Source organism: Pagrus pagrus (genome assembly GCF_965226575.1).
Source record: "Pagrus pagrus genome assembly, chromosome: 2".
NCBI classification, from domain to species: Eukaryota; Metazoa; Chordata; class Actinopteri; order Spariformes; family Sparidae; genus Pagrus; species Pagrus pagrus.
The window spans coordinates 11,574,366-11,591,691 of NC_140186.1; the positions used below are offsets into that span (position 1 = coordinate 11,574,366).

Sequence of the window (17,326 nt, forward strand, 5' to 3'; positions counted from 1 at the left end):
AGAATGACTGAATACAAAATTTGCCAGGCTACAATGTCTCAGTACTATCAGGAAAGATGATTATTCTAAGAATGTATCCTCCTCAGTGTCACTTAATGACTTTCATGACCTAGGCAGTGCTCAGTGTAAAGTCCTCTTTCCGTTTTTTTTGAAGGTGTGTGCTGGTACCTCATGATTCTGAACACTCCTAGTAGTCTGATTGCCATTACTGTACATAGAGGGCAAAATTGCAGTAAACCATAGGGACATGTAATCAGAGATCATTGTGTGAAGCTCAATAGTAGAGTCATCATACTGAAAACATGCACACACTCACACAACTGGATGTGTGTGTGCACCTATAGTAGATACGGGCACAGCATTATATTCTGCAAAAAATCAAGTAAGGCCTTTTGTAGTGCCTGCTTTGGTTCCTAAATGTCCATTCTGTTTGAATCTTGACTCAAGTGCTAGTATAGCTTTAGGGTTTGCACTTGAGTAGAAAGACTATTTGAATGTAAATTTTCTGTCATGGCATAAAATAGAACTGACAGCTGGCACAGGGAAATGCCGTGTCCCTCTTCAAATTGCCCTGGTTGGATGTGTGCTCATGTATGCTAAATGTACAGTGCATCTGTGGAAGCACTCTCAGTTCTATTTTAACAAGATGTGTGCATAGTTTCTATTCAACATTTGTTGATCTTGATAAGAGAAATACAGAAGAAGTTGAATTACTTTAACGCATTTGACGGCTACATGTTTAAATTCATGTTCAAATATTCTATACAATGGATTATTCTCAACAAAAATTAAACAATATTTTTCTCATAAGATCTCAAAAGAATAAGAATATTAACCGAGCATCCTGCATTTTTTACGGTTAGATCTTTTTCTCTCTTTATTAGGATCCCCATTAGCACCAGCATTAGCATTGGCTATTCTTCATGGGATCCACTACACATACAGTCATACACACTTGTACACACTACAGCCACATATACACAACAAACTAACCAGCTCATCTCATCAAATTAACATTGAAGCAAAACAGAGGAGAAACAACATCTTAATCCTGTCAGTAAACACAAAATAATAAATCAATCACAATTCCACCAAAAATCTAAGCAGACTTAATTTCTGCATTCAGACAAATAAATATAATAATTATTTAAAATGTAACTCTTTCTGTGATCAATCATCTTAAATTATATAGTTATCCATCAAACGCCTTCACATATTTGATTCCAAGAAAATACAGTATTGAAGTACATTTCACTGTCAAGGGTAGATGCCACTAATAAGGTCTGTGGTTAGCACAACCTTAAGAGATGTTCATATTTTGATCAGTAAATACCCCACGTTTACCTGTCTTTAAAACGGTGGTTGCTAACAAGTGGGTAAATGAGACTACAGAGTTTGTCAGAGACATTAAACATCACACCGAACACAGAGACTATCAACTCTGTAGTTCGTCTTTACAGGCTTACTTTAGTTGCAAAGTCTTCTAGCTTTAGTTTTCCATGTTGTAGATTGATCAATTTATAATAAAGTGTGTGTGTGTAGTATATCGTAGTAGGAAGCTTAGTGGTGATGCATCTGCAATGTAGCTTGTTTAAGTTAGCTTTTTTTCTTCTTGTGATTGCATTTAGGCTTCAAAAATCATAAAAGTGGTCTATATTTGTGACGATGCACAAAATGTGTAAGTATAGTACATTTCATAGGCTTTTTGTTGAGGGAACCGGGGGGATGCTTACTTCTGGGTTAGCCTAAAAGAATACATCATCCCTGTCACTCTCAATGCCATGCCCTTAACCTTTCTCAGGGCTCAGCAGCTGCTAGCTAGTCAGCGACTCACCGATAGATCTGGAGAAAGGCAAGCCAAACTTAAAATCATGCAGCAATTTTCATGTACAGTGGGAAGCTCAGTGTGGTTTAAATGAAAATTATTGAGGACAGAGAAGAGAAAGACCCATTGACAAGCTGCTCTGTCACAACAAGCAGACAGGAAGAAATGTGAGCCTCAGTCTGACAGCCCACACAAACTATTCAGTGGCAAAGATATAATAATAATCATTGAAAGCAAAAAGCAAATAATAGAAGGTTTTGAGGCTGCTTTTGAGAGAAGTGACAGTCAGAGCAAATCTCAAGTACTCAGGAAGCTTCTTCCAGCAACTAGGAGACAAACAACAAAGGCAGCCTAACCAGACTTTGAGCTGACCCCCAGTATAGACGAGCTGGAGAGAGAAGTCTGGGCGGTTTGTAGCTTTTTGGCATGTTTAAGACACATTGCGGAGAACTGCAGTTTGGTGCCTCATAGATAAGCAAGAAAACCTTAAAGTAAACTATTCAGTGTACTGGGAACCATGCATTGATTTGAGGAGAGGTGCTTCCTTTATTTAATCCCTGTTAAAACTCTGGCTCCAGTTTTCTGAATGAGCTGCCGCTGAGGTGAAATAATTATACTGAGCATAAAGAGTATTTGTTGATTGTTAATTGTGTTTGTGTGTGGTTGTGTATAGGAGTGGTGCCCAAATTATGCAATTACCTTTGCAGCTAATTGACATTTAATTATATCACTGTAGACAAACGTGGTATTTAGAGGCATAAGCCTACACTTAGATGGTAATGATTAAAGGGTCACTCCACTGACTTTACTTGTCACGGGGAGTACCACTCAGCCTGTAAAAACAACCGTTTAATGTTGTCTATGTCTCTAGAGCAAGCTTTTTAAAGTTTTGAAAAAATGACCCTGAAGATGTTGTCAGGGTTATCTCGACTTGGTGTTGATTTTACTGTGTATATATAGTAGTTTAGTAGGCAGGGTCTTAGAGTCTTTCATGTGCAGCAGGATTGTGGCAGATCTATTAGCAGAAGGGGAATATCATTTTCATAATAATGTTTTCATTAGTATAATCACCTGAAACTAATAATCTTGGTGTTTTCGTTGCCGTAGAATTAACCTTTTATGCGTACAGAGTGAGATTCTACAGCAGGTGAAGATGGTGTTCAGTTGTTTGTGATCGGCAACCACACTGCTAGATGCAACTAAATCTTACACACATGATCTTGATGCTGCGTTCTAGACATCTTGGAAAGAAAAAAAAACCCACACTACTCGAAGTCAGAATTCCTACTTGTAAACTCGGGGCACTTCCATCTACCCTGACTTCGCAATGGAGCAGTTGTCTGATGTCACACAACAATGGCAGAGCCTATGGGGACGGCACTAATGAATAAGGCTCGTGAATTAAATATTTAGCATAAAAGGGCCGGATAGAATGTATAATGGCATTTGTTACCTTGTGTAGTTTTCCCTCCTACATTTCCTTAATACGTGCGAGAAGAGTGCAGCGCCGTGGGTTCAATTGTGTGTACAGCTGCCAAACAAACATTATTTGTTCCGGTCAAGGTCTTTGTAGGCTTCTGCCAGTGTGCACCTGGATCGGCTGGAGGTCGGAAGTTTGAAATTTCAGCTAAGAAATTCCAACCTCCGACTTTGATTGGAACGCAGCATAAGTAATGTCGATATCCAGTTGCATTCGGGGGATTAATGGATCCAGTATTTTTAGAACTTCACCCTGCAAACAAGTCAGAAAATCTCAGCGTCTGCTGCTCTGATTTTGATTATTGTGAGTTCAGTCCGTCTCTTGTGAGTCCCCAAACTATATGTAAGTGTAATAGTAAATTATTGAACTACATCTTTAAACAAAAATCCTGCGATCAATACCATAAACTAGTCAGGTGAATTTCAAGACCATCAATTAAAGCAAAATAATACGAACAGGGATTAATAGCAAATTGAAGACTCTCAGCTTACAAAAACAGACTGAGAAAAAATTTCCTCCTTACTTCTGCATGGACACAGTCAAATAAAGTTGTCAACTGTTTATCAGGCTCATCACTTACTGGATTTCTACCAATGCAGCTTTGGACTTATTTTTCAAACCAAAAATAATGAGGATATTTGTGTATCGGTGTTTGCCTCTGTTTTGACACTGTGTCAGAAAAGCTGATGTGAAAAAATGTCTTTGCCCATAATGCCAGATACAAACAAACAAGCCTGCTGGAGAAATTTAAATGTTGTGCACGTTTCTGTCGCTTGAAATAAGATCTCATTTAAATTGCTGACTTCTGTGACAGTTACCAGAAGATCTGTTCCATTTATATTTTTTAAACCTTTGGATGAGGAGAAATGTTGCTAAATTGAGTGGTTAATTATTTATCTTGTCACCCCGGACAACCAGTTCACTTCAGAAACTTACACTTACAGGGGAATGCAGGTCTCTTTTATTGGAGGCAAGTCCCTGGCTCCCTTACAATTTAAACACAATTTGAACAAAACCCAGTCACACCCACCAACAGAAGGAACAAGCGGCATTCCCAGGTCAACTGACCATTAATAACTGGTGTTTAATGGCTCCATCTCCAATCGCCTGTTTTGCCTTTTCATTAAGGACACTGCTGTGTTAATATGTTTCCATCCGTGTCTGCTAAAGCGGCACTTAAACGTCACTTAGTAGTGGTTAGTTTTGAAAGCGAGACTGAAGTAACCAATGTAACATTGTCAGGGGCCTCCATGCCTCTACAGAGAGTCTTATTCTTTGATTAAGACTATTAAAACAAATATTAACATCTTCTGGATATAGCTTGATGAGGTATATGATCTGCTGCTTTCTATTGTTACCTGTGTCCAGGTATGTTCTTAACGTTGAATGTGACACACCAAGTAAAAAACACAAAGACAAAGTCATCCACTGACAGTGGAAAAAAAGGCAATCGCATATCTTTAGTGGGTTTACCCACATTTGAAAAAATCTCCATATACACGCTACACGATTTGGTGTAGAAATGAAATTAGATGGAGTGCATAAAGAGTTTTACATATTCAAACACTAATGCCTGCATGGACAAGAATTTAACAGCATCATATTGTTATTTTATTATATTTCAAACACCCCTTTGAGCTTCTTATCCTTTTATCAGAGTGTCGGTGTAAATGGTGGCCCTGACATGTCGAAATATCAGGTCAATTCTGTGCAGTTATCAACCAGGGTAAAAGCAAAAGCTGACGTTTTCTTTCTATGAAGACTCTTGCAGAAGTCTTTTGTTCTTTATCAAGTAATGTTCTTGCTTCTCTATTGTCGTGAGAAGCAAGAACAGTGGATTTTGACAAGGTTTTTTTCTAAAGTGAATTTTTATTACTGTTCAATACTGTGTTTGAGCTGCAGTGTTACAAGACAGACGGTTTAAAAATACATAGTCAATATTCAAATCCACATTCACTTCCCTGTATTTTTTGCATGAAAAGCGACAATTGCAAATTTGGTGTGAATGGCAGCTTTATAAATGCACTTTTAATTAAACATTTCAAACTTGAGGCTCTCTTCACATACAATATGGCAAATTACAGGCTTTATGTTAAAGTCTTTGTACGGATTTAACATCATATGCTTGACAATCTGTTCAGCAGGTGAAGGACGTATTTATCACAACACGACAGCCCTAATTTTCCCTCTGTTTTCCCCAGACCCACAGGCAAACAGGTGTGCAAAATGGCGGCACATGCAAATAATGTTGTCAAATTAATTGAAGCATTGAAATAATTATCATGATGAATGAAGCGTCTTGCGGAGATGAGCATATATTCCTGTCTCCTGTGGCAACTCCCAGGGCTCCCCTCCCGATTAAATGGAATTTAGAATCATTGTGGGGTCTCACAGGCCCACTGCATTAAAACTCATTTCCAGCAAATTCATCTTGAAAGAGCTCAGCATATTCCAATCACACAAAATAAATACAGCATAGTAATTGAAGCCTCCAAGGATGGGCAAACATTATTACTCCAATTGCTCAATTGTTATGGTAATTTAGAAATCAGTCTCAGTATACTTTGGTAGCCGAGTCGTTTTACTAAAATTGCAAGTCACGTCACTGTTGAATTAATTTCCACCTAAGCTAAGGCAGGTAATTCGCTAATAAATGACCACAAAATCTCCAGACATAATGTTCTTTAAGGCACTTTAAATTTGGACACTCTCTCTTCCTGCTCCCCCTTTTAATACTCTTTCCTCCTTCCATGTCACTCCCTCATTATCTCCCCTCTCACTCAGGCTTCCTCTCTAAAACTCTAAATGCCTCTCTTAGGGACTTCCATGTCCTTTCTCTATGTCGCCCTCTTTATTTCCTTTTCCTGCCACCCCCACCAAGCATCATAATAGCTCTGACCTTAGAGGGTCAGTCGAACTGTCATATCCCTGTAAGAGAGCCAGTGTAGTGATGCATGGTTGGGCACCCAGTCCCTTTTCAATCACCAGTGTGGCTGTGGTTAACTGTGCAGCAGCGAAGGGAAGATCCCCCAGGCCAGTCAAATATACGTCTCCTGAGGGGACTGATGTGGACGGTCAGCAGCTTATCTACAGTATCCCATCCTAGGTCTTGTGTGTATTTGAGTGCCGGGGACCAAAAATGTTTTCAAAAAATGTTAGAATCCAGTCAAGACAGAACCGCCAGGGTTATTCAGATAAATGAAAAGCAACACATGGCAGAGGTGATGATATGATGAAAGAGAGTGAAAGAAATTAGATCAACCTCTTTGGAAACCTTTGTGGCCTCTGGTGATTAGTGTATGAGCATGTGTGTCATTGTATGTGGACGTGCATAAACAGTTAAACACCTTTTGCACCTACAGTATTTACACCAGAGATGATACATGCATGAGCTCTGCGGTACTCCACGATGTTCTACAACTCAGTCTTGTAGTCTTTTCCTGAAAACACCTGCTGAAAAAATCTAAGAATGTTACTGAATTACCAACTGTAAACACGTTTGCTGTCTTCCCCAAGTCGGTCATTCAAGCTTGACAGACACTCTGTGAATAAAGCCTGAATTTAACCTCAATCCATTCACCCGGTTTATTTTAGAATCGGGCTAAATTTGAGGGTCAAGATGCCTGACAATGTCTGACTCTTGGACAATGGGTCGGCTAGCAGTTTAAGCTGTTTTTTATTATGTGTTCATTATTATCTTATTGCGTGTTTTATTATTTGAGCAGTTTCTTTCATGATGTGGTTAGCTATAACAGTGCTCTGTGCTGTGAAGGAAATAAAATCAAACATTGCAACAAAACAGACCGTATTGTCCATATTCCTAGCCACCCATTGGCTTCTTCTCTATTTCTTCTTTCTTTTTGTTCAAAGTAGAAAGTTCAAAGTAAGCCTTTCTTCTTTTGTTGGATGCTGCTACCCTGCATGAATAAAACTTTATTGGAGTTGTTAGTGGTCAAAAAACGACCCGGGGTTCTGTGTTTATGTTGTGAGCATAGAAGTAGTTTTGGCTGTGCAGAAAGGGTGATTAAAAGGTGTAGTGTGCGTGAGAAAAATGGTACTGTCTTGCTCAGCTTTATGCACAAATGCAATGAAGCACTTGTCTCCTTCTCAGTCATACGTATATCCCTTAAAAATGTGTATATGCACCACCAGGATATGCACATCCTTCGTTAATCTAAATAAATCCACCAGTTATGAGGTGGTTTTATTACAGCTAATATCGCCTAGTAGTTAAACATGCAATAAAATGTATGAACGCATGCAGCCAAGCCCATACACTAATTAAGACCCCACATCACGTCAACCTTAGCCATGTTTCATTTATTCTCTTCCGTTACCTCCTGCGGTTTTCTTGGAAAACATGGCAGATGTAGATCAATGCTTCTTAATCCCAGTTCAATTGAGTCTGAGTGGTTTTAAATCATACAAGGTGCAGTGCTACATTATTGCCTGGGGAGCCAAGGTAAATTCATACATATTAGATGGTCGCTATTAAAATTTTCCAAGGGTTTTAAGTCTTGTTACAGAAAGCCCTGATCTACCAAAGATGATAATGCAATGGATCATAATCAGAATGAAGAGCTGCCCAAGTAATTTTATTTTTGCTGTAAAAATTCCTTACGCAGACAATAAATCCATTAAATATATAGAGCCTACAATATCTAAACTCTAGTCTGGTAAGGAAATAATTTTCTTCCACCAGCATGCCCCTCTTTTTATATCACTAGCAGAACAGCATCAGTAATACATGCTTCAAGGTTCGCCTTGTAATGGCTGCATGCACTGAAGTCCATTTAGACCAAGTTATTCCCTTCATGATTCACTCTGTGCTCCCCTGCTGTGCCCTGACTTCCAGACTGTTTAAGCAATTCTCAGACAAACAGTGACTAAGTGTGCTAGCTCAAGAATTAAAAGACAGAGTTGTTAGCTTCAATTAAGCACTTTTCAATTGAATTTTACAAAATAAGATGTTGTATTTTGAATAATATTAAGTGGGTCTCATGATGAGACATACCCTGGAGACTTGGATGAATTAGCAGATGTAATTTAGCAAAATGCAATCAAAGGTCTGGTTTTAATGTAGGAGATGGGTATTGTTATCATCATCACCATCATCATGTCGTCCTTTTAGACTATCTCTAGATAAGATCCTTATAAATGTACTTTTAAAAAGAAATCAAGTGAAAATACTGTAGTTATTCACATCAGGGTCAGTTTATCCACTGATGACCTCTTGTCTTTTTAGTTCATGTATATTTGATGTTTGTTGCGGTCATTATTTTTCAGAACAGGTTAGATTTTCTGCTTTTTTTCCCACATCCTTGCCTGATTTGATGAGTGTGCAGTGTGCGTTTGTGTCCCTGCCATTGACATACTGCTAGCCACTGTTCAGGACCAACTGGTTCATGGTGGTTGGTGGTCTTCTTTTTCATGCATGGTCCCAGTAGAACTACCAGCATAATAAAGTGAACCACTATCATCCTGAGCAAACTCTCCTTGCTCTTATCTTGTTTTCAGGATTGGATGGACCAGTTATTTCTTTCCCTTTGTTCAAGAAGTGAGAGGACCACAAAATCATCACTCATATTGTGAATTTTCACAACAAATAAAGTAATTCAGACATCAGTCTCAGAGTGCAAGGTTTCTGTACTTAGTGTATTTTTTATCGGATGACGTATTAAAAGAATGCATACAAAAAAACACTTTGTGTACAAAGGCCTTTACTACTGCTCACTATACTGGACGAGCTACTCTTTGCTTTAGCTATCTTTGGCTTTTGCAACTAGCAGCAGTTAGCAAGTAACTCAGTTTGTCGTGGAGCTAAGTAGCCCTATCAGCTGACAGGAGTCTGCCTGAAACGCAGACTCAGATGGCAGTTTGAGTCACTGCAGGCAACTGGGCTCAGTCAACTGGCCTCCCAGTGAATGATGGGACACCAGACTGGGGCTGAACAGAGATCAGAGACCCACAGATGCCAGTTTGAAAATAGGGGGTACAGTACAGAGGTGATTCACAGCCGCTCTGACCTGCACTAAGATTCTGGGGACGAGAGCGTGTACAGCCAGAATATTTTCACATTTTACAGTGCAGATTTATTTTGACCAAACCAGAGGTCATTTGGAAAGACAACCAAAGACCATTTTGATAAATGTATTTTGTTTATCTCGAGTTTGAATGAAGTGTGTTTTACGATGATTTAACAAGACAATTAAGCCTGTCTTGGTAAAAGAGAAAAACTTGAATTCAGACAGTGTGCAATTTGTATTTTGTGTGAAATGAAAATGTCTCCTTTCTTGACATTTTGTGAGTTTATTTTGTTTACTTATTAGAGTAAGTAGCGAACTCGATGCTTTTACATCTCCCAGCTGAAACTACGGTGGCTATCGGACTATAGCCCTCTTGGGTACAAAGTGGTATTATGGGACAGGATGAGCCAGGGCTAGTTTCAGAAATCCCTACTGTACTCTCTGCAACACAATACGTAGGCGTCTTTGACATAATGTCAACACTGTTGTTTCTTCACGATCTATTTATAATGTATTGATAATATAGTTAATGTTAGTTCATTTTTGAATTTCTTCAAATTCTGGCCATATCTTCTACATTGCCTCTCTTAACTGTTGTTATAATGTAAAGCACAAGTATTGTTTCTAGTGTTGTGTAAATTGTGTAAAATGCTGTCTCGTAGACCAGATAATAACAACATAGGAATAAAGATTAAGTTTAATGTCTTTTAATATTGTCTTAAGCCCTGAATATTTTACACTGCGTCAGTAAACCTTCAACCAAATATTTCTCTGCTGTATTTGATGCAGCGCTTCCAGTTTCACATAAAGAAGGTTGAAAAGGAATAGTAAAGTCACAGATTACGAAAAAAGGCTTTGAATGTTTTATGCTGAAAGTTCTCTTTTATTCATCTGCTCTCTTGCAGACGAGAGTGCGATAAATGCTCATTAAATCCCTGCTTAGTTTGTGTTCTTTCACAAAAAAAAAAAAGCCAAGGACAGTCACCTTGACTGCATTATCAGCTTTCCAGTACAGCGGGGAAATATCTGGTTCCATCTTGGTTTTACAGCAGGGGAAGAGGTGTGGGTTTGTGGATGTGCATGTACACCGTATGCTGGACACTGTAACTGTCTTCATACATCATAGAAAAAAGGAACAATTTGAAATGATTCACAGATGCATACGGGAAAAACATAACTGTGTAGTTTTCCTCAATTATTTACCTAAAACATTAGGTAGAGTAGCGTAAAAAACCTCTAAACCCGAGAAAAGAAAGGTCGTCATAAGTCTGGGTGTTTGATGCCCTGCTACTGAACCCTTCATTTCTTTTACCAACTTTATTCTGGCCTTTTCAATCCTTATAAAAATACCTCCCACAAAGAACCTCTTTCATCTTCAGTTGCTGCTCAGTTGCTTAATATTTAAAAATCAAGCCCATGAAGTTGGAGCTAAACACAAAGAAGCAATCATCTGCCCTTGCTGTTCTTTTTAATGGAAATTCACCCACTGAGTGATATTATCCAGACGTTTTTTTGCAGAGTAATGTGTGAAACTGACCAGGCATTGCGAGTGGATCAATTGCTGTTTACATGCCAGAATTGTGCTGTGTAGATAAAATGCAGCTCTTGGACAGGATCCAAGGAGGTTGCTGAACACAAATTTGTCATCTCTGTAGTGGAGTGTATACAAATGTTCATTAATATAATAAATTCAGAGCCATATGGTGTAATTTACTGGGTATCAGGCCGGATGAGTCGCATCCAAAACATGTTTTGAAAAGCTTTTTTCCTGCACAAGGTTGCATTTGAAAGTCTCAGAAAAATAAATCATGTTGCTGATGTTGTTGCTGTTTGATTTGGTCAAAAGTGCAGCTACACAAATAACTGTATATGTGACTTGACCAAAGAGATAACGAGGAAAGATGCTTCAGTTAAGCTCTAATGGGGTCACTGAGTGTTATCTTTTTGTATCCAGGAAGCTTCGGTTTCCTATAATGGAATTGCGGGATGCAAAGTCTTCCTGTCCTTGGAAGAGGACTGAGTGACAAGCTGCTTTGTTGTCGGAAATGAAAGCTCTAATAAAACTGATATCTCACTGCCAAAAGGAATTCTGACCCTTTCTGCCATTTTAATCAACCGCTGAGGCAACATTTTTTATCTGAATGTATATATGTATTGTATTTATTCGCTCAAACAGAGAGTGAGGACAGTTGATTTAGCTCCTTTGTGATGATGCAGCTCTTTAATGTTTGGTGACATCTAATCTGACAGGAGATATTTATAAATCCTCTACCTTTAGCTGTTTTCTTCTCCTGTCTTCTCATATGTCTATTTACCATGTTTCTCTCATTTATTGTCACATTCTCTATTTGTGACCCAGTGTCGTGTGATTTGTGTCCATCATGACGGATTATATCCCCTTCTCATCTTTGATTTTCATTCTCCCCTTCTCCTCCCTGCTCTCCCTCTCCATCGTCTCTTCCTCCCTCTCCCCCTCTCTGCCTCTCTTCCTCTCTGTAGCCTGTAATGATCTTGTGGCCTCAGGCAGAGACAGGAAGCCCAATGCTTTGGTCCAGGTGGCTGTCATAGATCCCCACAAGCAGCACCTCGTCTCTCATGCCTGCACAGAGATAGTGGAGGTAAGGCCGCACACACACACGCGCACACACGTGCACCATCCTCTCTCTCTGGCTCTCTCCGACCTTTGATGTTTGTTGTTCTGCTGTGTCTCTGGGTCACTGGATCCTGGTTGGTGTTCTCTCCATCTATGTCGCTCCATCTCTGTCTGCCCTCCTTTTTCTCAACCTTTTTCCCCACATTGGACTCATTGAACTGGAACAGACAATGAGCGTTAACCTTCTATTTCCTGTGACAGTCCAGACATCTCAAAGTCTTGGTGTGTGACTCTAAATCAGTTCCACCTCTCAGTCTGTACTGTACAGATTTGTGGGTTTAAGTGTGCTGGTGGTCCATATAGTGAGAGTGTTTTTGTGCTCTTTGACTTCTTTAAATGCTCCCAAGGCAACAGGCACACAAGTGTTTTTTTCTTTTTTGGGGGCAACAGCTGCCCCCTGTCCCACTATGGAACGCCCACTTACACACATGTATGCACTCACACACACACACATACACACACACACACACACATACACACAGACACACAGACAGACGCACATTTTTTTCCCCTTCCCTCATATGAGGGAAAAGTTTCCTGACGCACATTATTTTTCCAGCTAATCCAGTAAAGCTAAATTACCATAACCGTCACTTTCAAAGACTTCATTTCAACTGCTTTTCCCCTCAATCCTGTCAAGGGAACGGCAGTGTGTGTGCGTGTTTGAGCATGTGTGTGTAGAAACACAGGATGTGGTAGGATACTGTATGCTGGCTCAGCCAGCTCTGCAGACACTCAGAGTGCCGCTGGAGTTTTGATTTCATGGCTGTAATGTTGAGGATTTGGAGCTGAGGATATGGACTGCTTTCGACTCCACAAAAACAGGGTACGTGCACAATCTGTGTGTTTTTACAAGTCTGTTTTAAGAGAGAGGTTTGCAGTCTTATAAGAGGTGTTTAAGATAGTCTGAGGAGTTTTCTCTGCCATATATTAATTTTATTAGTCTGCATGGTATAATAAAGGTGATGATCCCTTATTTAACATCTCACACAGAAATGAGATCAGTAATATTAGTGTTATTGATCCTCAGAGGTTGAAATTAAATTTTTTTACATGACTTTGAAACTCTCTGAATGAAGTGCTGGTGTGTTTTTTAGAGGATCAGAGGTGACTTGTCAGAACAGTGGGACAGCGGTAACCAGTGGGGTCTCCCACTCATAAACTGCCATCCATCATGCACAGCAGCAGATGTTCATTTATGTCTGTGGCTGGGAGGATCAGAGTGTGTTTGTGGACTTTTTTGTTACCTGTCAGCTACATTTGTCCAGTATAAACACTGACCTTGCCTCACAGGGACCAAATACTGGTTCTAATGAGGCAAAAGGTCAATGTTAGGGTTACGGTTAGGCAATAATTGGTTATGGTTGAGGCTAACATTGGGGTTTGGGTAACCTTGTCCACAATGAATAGAAGTCAATTCAATGTCAACAAGCATAACTGCGAAAACCTGTGTGCGTGCGTGCGTGTGTGCGTGCGTGCTGGGGAGCCCCATTGTGTGTGTACCATGAATCTGAAGACAGCCCAACTGCCACTCTCCTATTTGTCGCATTCCCGGGATGCCAGCTCTCAACAGCTGCCGCCGACTTTGCTGGACACTGATTGGCGTAGTGGCTGCATGAAGGCTTCAGCATGAGTCCTACCCATGTGATAGGCGTATTATCAGGAATCCACAGTATATGATATAAGTGTTTAATTTCGAAGATAAATGATGGATCATGCCAGCTGCTAGGTAGCCCTCTCTAGTCCCACCCATGAATCATTAGACAGGGGTCAGATAAAAGGAACAGGATAGCATTTAATCATGTTGGATCTGGACTTTACTGCTTCACAGTTTAAATAAATTACCTCTCCAAGTGTTAATTATTTAAAAAGTCAAAGTTTTACTGAATACAGAATATTCCAAATGAAGGTAACAAGAGTGTTTAGAGCAGATCTGTCTGTCAAGTACAGACTGCTTCTGAATATATGTTAAATTACTAACTGCTACAGTACCAAAGAATAAATCAATGTTTTTCCATTATTATATTGTTTCCCACAATGCATACAACAGAAATGAGTTAGCTACTTAATGCTGAAATCTAGGGTGAAGAATGAGAATTGTAGATAGTGCTGCTACAGCCCCGGGTGAACAAGGAAAACAAAACATTATGTAATTGACCACTGGAAAAAACATTTAATTGGTGTTGAAGTTTTAGAAATGTGAAACTGGAAGATTGTTTACTTGCATGTAACAAAAAAATAGAAAAGAAGGTTAAAAAAAATCCAGTCTGTTGGTTTCAGTGTTGCCTAATTGGGTGGGTAAAAATTGTCTTGGGCAGCCTGTGATAATTTGCACTATTTCAGTAGTTTCCCCTTTTGACTTAGATTATATTCTAATGAATCATCCCCGCTTCTCCTGTCAAGGCACTGGATTTAGTAGGTTCAACATACCATGATTGATAACTGATGATATACAAAACCAAATGTCATTTCAGCTCCCTAGAACTTAGTTGAAACGTTCCTTTTTTTTTCTATTTCAGAATATTGTTCAATCAGCTCTGTCAAAGCTTACCTGTTCTCATAAAGTAAGTAGAAATTTTATTTTAAGTGTTTATGGATGGACATGAGTCCTAATTTGGTTAGCTTTTTGATAACTGGGAGGTTTTGAGGCTCTGATCAGGCTAATAGACATCTATCAAATGCGGCAACACTGACTGATAGTAGACTGGCATTGCTAGACCAATTTGCAAATGCAAATTAGTTGAGAACTTCTCAGTCCATCTTTGATTGCCAGGGGGCGTTATCAACGGGCAAGAACCAGAAAGCCTGTAGACAGATAAATTGATCGATAAGTTGGATAAATTAATCTCATTGGAGCAATGAAACGTGACGTAGCACTGAGCTCGTTAAAGTGACAGCAAAGCATGCACAGCTCAAAGCAAAGATCAAATTTAAGCTTGCTAGCTCCCACTGACTGGTAGTTTAGGGAAGCTAGCTAGCTAGCTCCTAACTTTAATACAAAGATCACTGTGAATCAAGGTGTGCTGATTTGTTTGAACCCGTGTTGTTAAAATATTATCAAATCAACCCTTCAACTACTAGCAAGCTTGCTTCTGTCCATGATAACCACAGATGCATTCAGCCAAAAGTCACCAGTTAACATAGCCACCTGTTAAACAGAAACACCACCAGTGCAGTAGTACCCCTGCTTTACGTAAGTCGGAACAATCTTTTAAATTGCTGATGTAAGTGAATGAAGATTCAGCAACTGGGTTGCTTATTTCTTGCCTCAAATTTTGTTCCGAAACAGATTAAGGTGGAATAAATGGAAGTTTACTTATTGCTAGCGTGACGTCGTATCAAACCATAGACTGTATATTAAGTCAATGTGTCAAACCCCCCATAATATTATATAAACAGGTGTGATTGAGCCGTCACAAACCAGGACAGAGTTATATGGAGGGTGGCCTGACACACCTGCCAGAGCAAATCAAACATGAGCTTGATCATCTGGTTCCCAGGTTGGATGGTACGACACAAAACAGTTTAGTACATACATTTTTTATACTAAATAGTAGTCATTAACATTTGAGCGCTGTTTAATCTCTGTGTTATTTATACACTGCATGGTATAGAATGGGACACAGTGCCATATTTCCACAAAAGACAGACCCTTTTCATCTCCACAGAGTGAGTGTATGTCTCAATGCTGGTACTGTATCTTAATCTACTGTTGGTAAAACAGAAAGAACCAGTGACAACTTAAGTAGAAAATCTAAAGCCCTCTAAATCTCTTTAAAGTGCAATAGAAAGCATCTTTGACAAATTGTATTTGAAGCAGGCTTTACAAAAATGCTATCTAATATCTGGTAGGAAAATCCTGTTCCTGAAACACGGGCAGCGGGTCCACAAGTGGTGGTACTCGAGGGGATTTGACGTCACGCAAAGCCAAGGGATAAAAATGCCTTTGATGTCATGCTAGTCAAGCGAAGAACCCCTTTGCCTGGAACAAGTCCAAAAGTCTAGTCTGTGTGTGTGTTTCTGTGGGGGTAATTATGAGTGGTCAAGGGAGGGGAGAAAAAACTCCAGCCAGAATTCTTGTACTTCCCCTCCAACCCAATCACACACAAACACGCGCACACCCTCTAATGGCCCAAATTGGCCATTCCACTGAGGTTTGCCACCCAAACGGACAAAAAGACAAGAGAGGGGCAGCTGTCGCCCATAGCATATGTTGACCACTTGTATGACAGGCTGGCTTACTTCTCTGTGTTAATGGAGACAGGCTTACCACTTTAGCTCATCTCAGCCCATCAGTAGCACTAAGAAGATTCAGCCGCAGTTGAGGCTGCCAAGCATGCTGGTAAGTCTGAATGAGGCCTATTCAGTGTGCCAGTGAGGGAGGTGTAAAGGGGCTGTGTGTGTGTGTGTGTGTGTGTGTGTGTGTGTACCTGCACATTCTTGGGTATAATGGCTCTGTCTGTGTTTTTGTCAGTGTACAGTACTGATACATATCCAGATTTGCACTGAGCTCAAAGCAGCGCACTGGTTCCTCTGTGTCTGTACCAGCTGTGCTGAATCGAGCTGTGTGTTCAGGATGTTGGTGTACACAAACCACAAAGCTTCATGGCTGGGCGGCAAAATGGTACCGGGCATCAAGACTGGTATTACCATGTCTAGAGAGGCTGAAACAAGAAAGGATAGACTTGTTTTATTTCCCCTCCGTCAGCGCATGGAAGATTTTTGAAGGCTCAGTGGGGTTAGTGGTGCGGTGAGGAGGTGGGTCTGTGTGTTCCCTCTGTGTGTGTGTGTGTGTGTGTGTGTGTGTGTGTGTGTGTGTTAATACACAGCTGTTTTTAGGGCACTTCATGCGCTGGCTCCCAATCCTCTGACTTGTTGGTGTGTCAGTCTTACCTGAGCTGCAGTTATGCTGATTTAGCATTCATTTAGCATTTGTTTTGCCTATGAATAACAAACTAATGCGTGTAGGCTTTCTGAGGCAGTAATCGGCCATTATGCAGGCATCCATGAAAAGACTATTGCCTGCACACAGACTCTAAACCACAAATTCATTCAGATAGAGAAATAGAGGGTGTGGTATCCATTTCTAAACATCTTTCACTGAACTAAGATCTGACTGCGATCAAAAGTGTCTTTTTTAATACATTTGTGGTTTGGAGGCAGTGTGTTGGCATTAGTTTTCATCAATGCTGATATATACTGTACATGTGATGTGAGTCAATACGCTGCTTCTAATGTTGATGGTCTGTGTCATCGTTTATGGACTTGAAATCACATTCTGATGATAAATTATTTTACAAAACCTTGTAATTAGTTTGTAGTCCAAATTGGATTAAAATGTT

The 17,326-nt window shown here is 39.9% G+C and overlaps 1 protein-coding gene across 6 annotated transcripts in view; it reads left to right on the plus strand.

The window, feature by feature from the left end:
* Nucleotides 1-17,326, plus strand: part of inpp4b (inositol polyphosphate-4-phosphatase type II B) — a 238,217-nt gene that overhangs the window by 103,966 nt on the left and 116,925 nt on the right. For 5 of the 6 annotated variants that reach the window (XM_084374031.1, XM_084374028.1, XM_084374032.1 and 2 more), the window contains one exon: nt 11,831-11,949. In XM_084374031.1, coding sequence (XP_084230157.1) covers nt 11,831-11,949 — 119 coding nt within the window. Of the gene's footprint in view, nt 1-11,830; nt 11,950-12,720; nt 12,811-17,326 lie in introns of those variants that run through there. The other variant, XM_084374033.1, reaches the window with a different exon arrangement.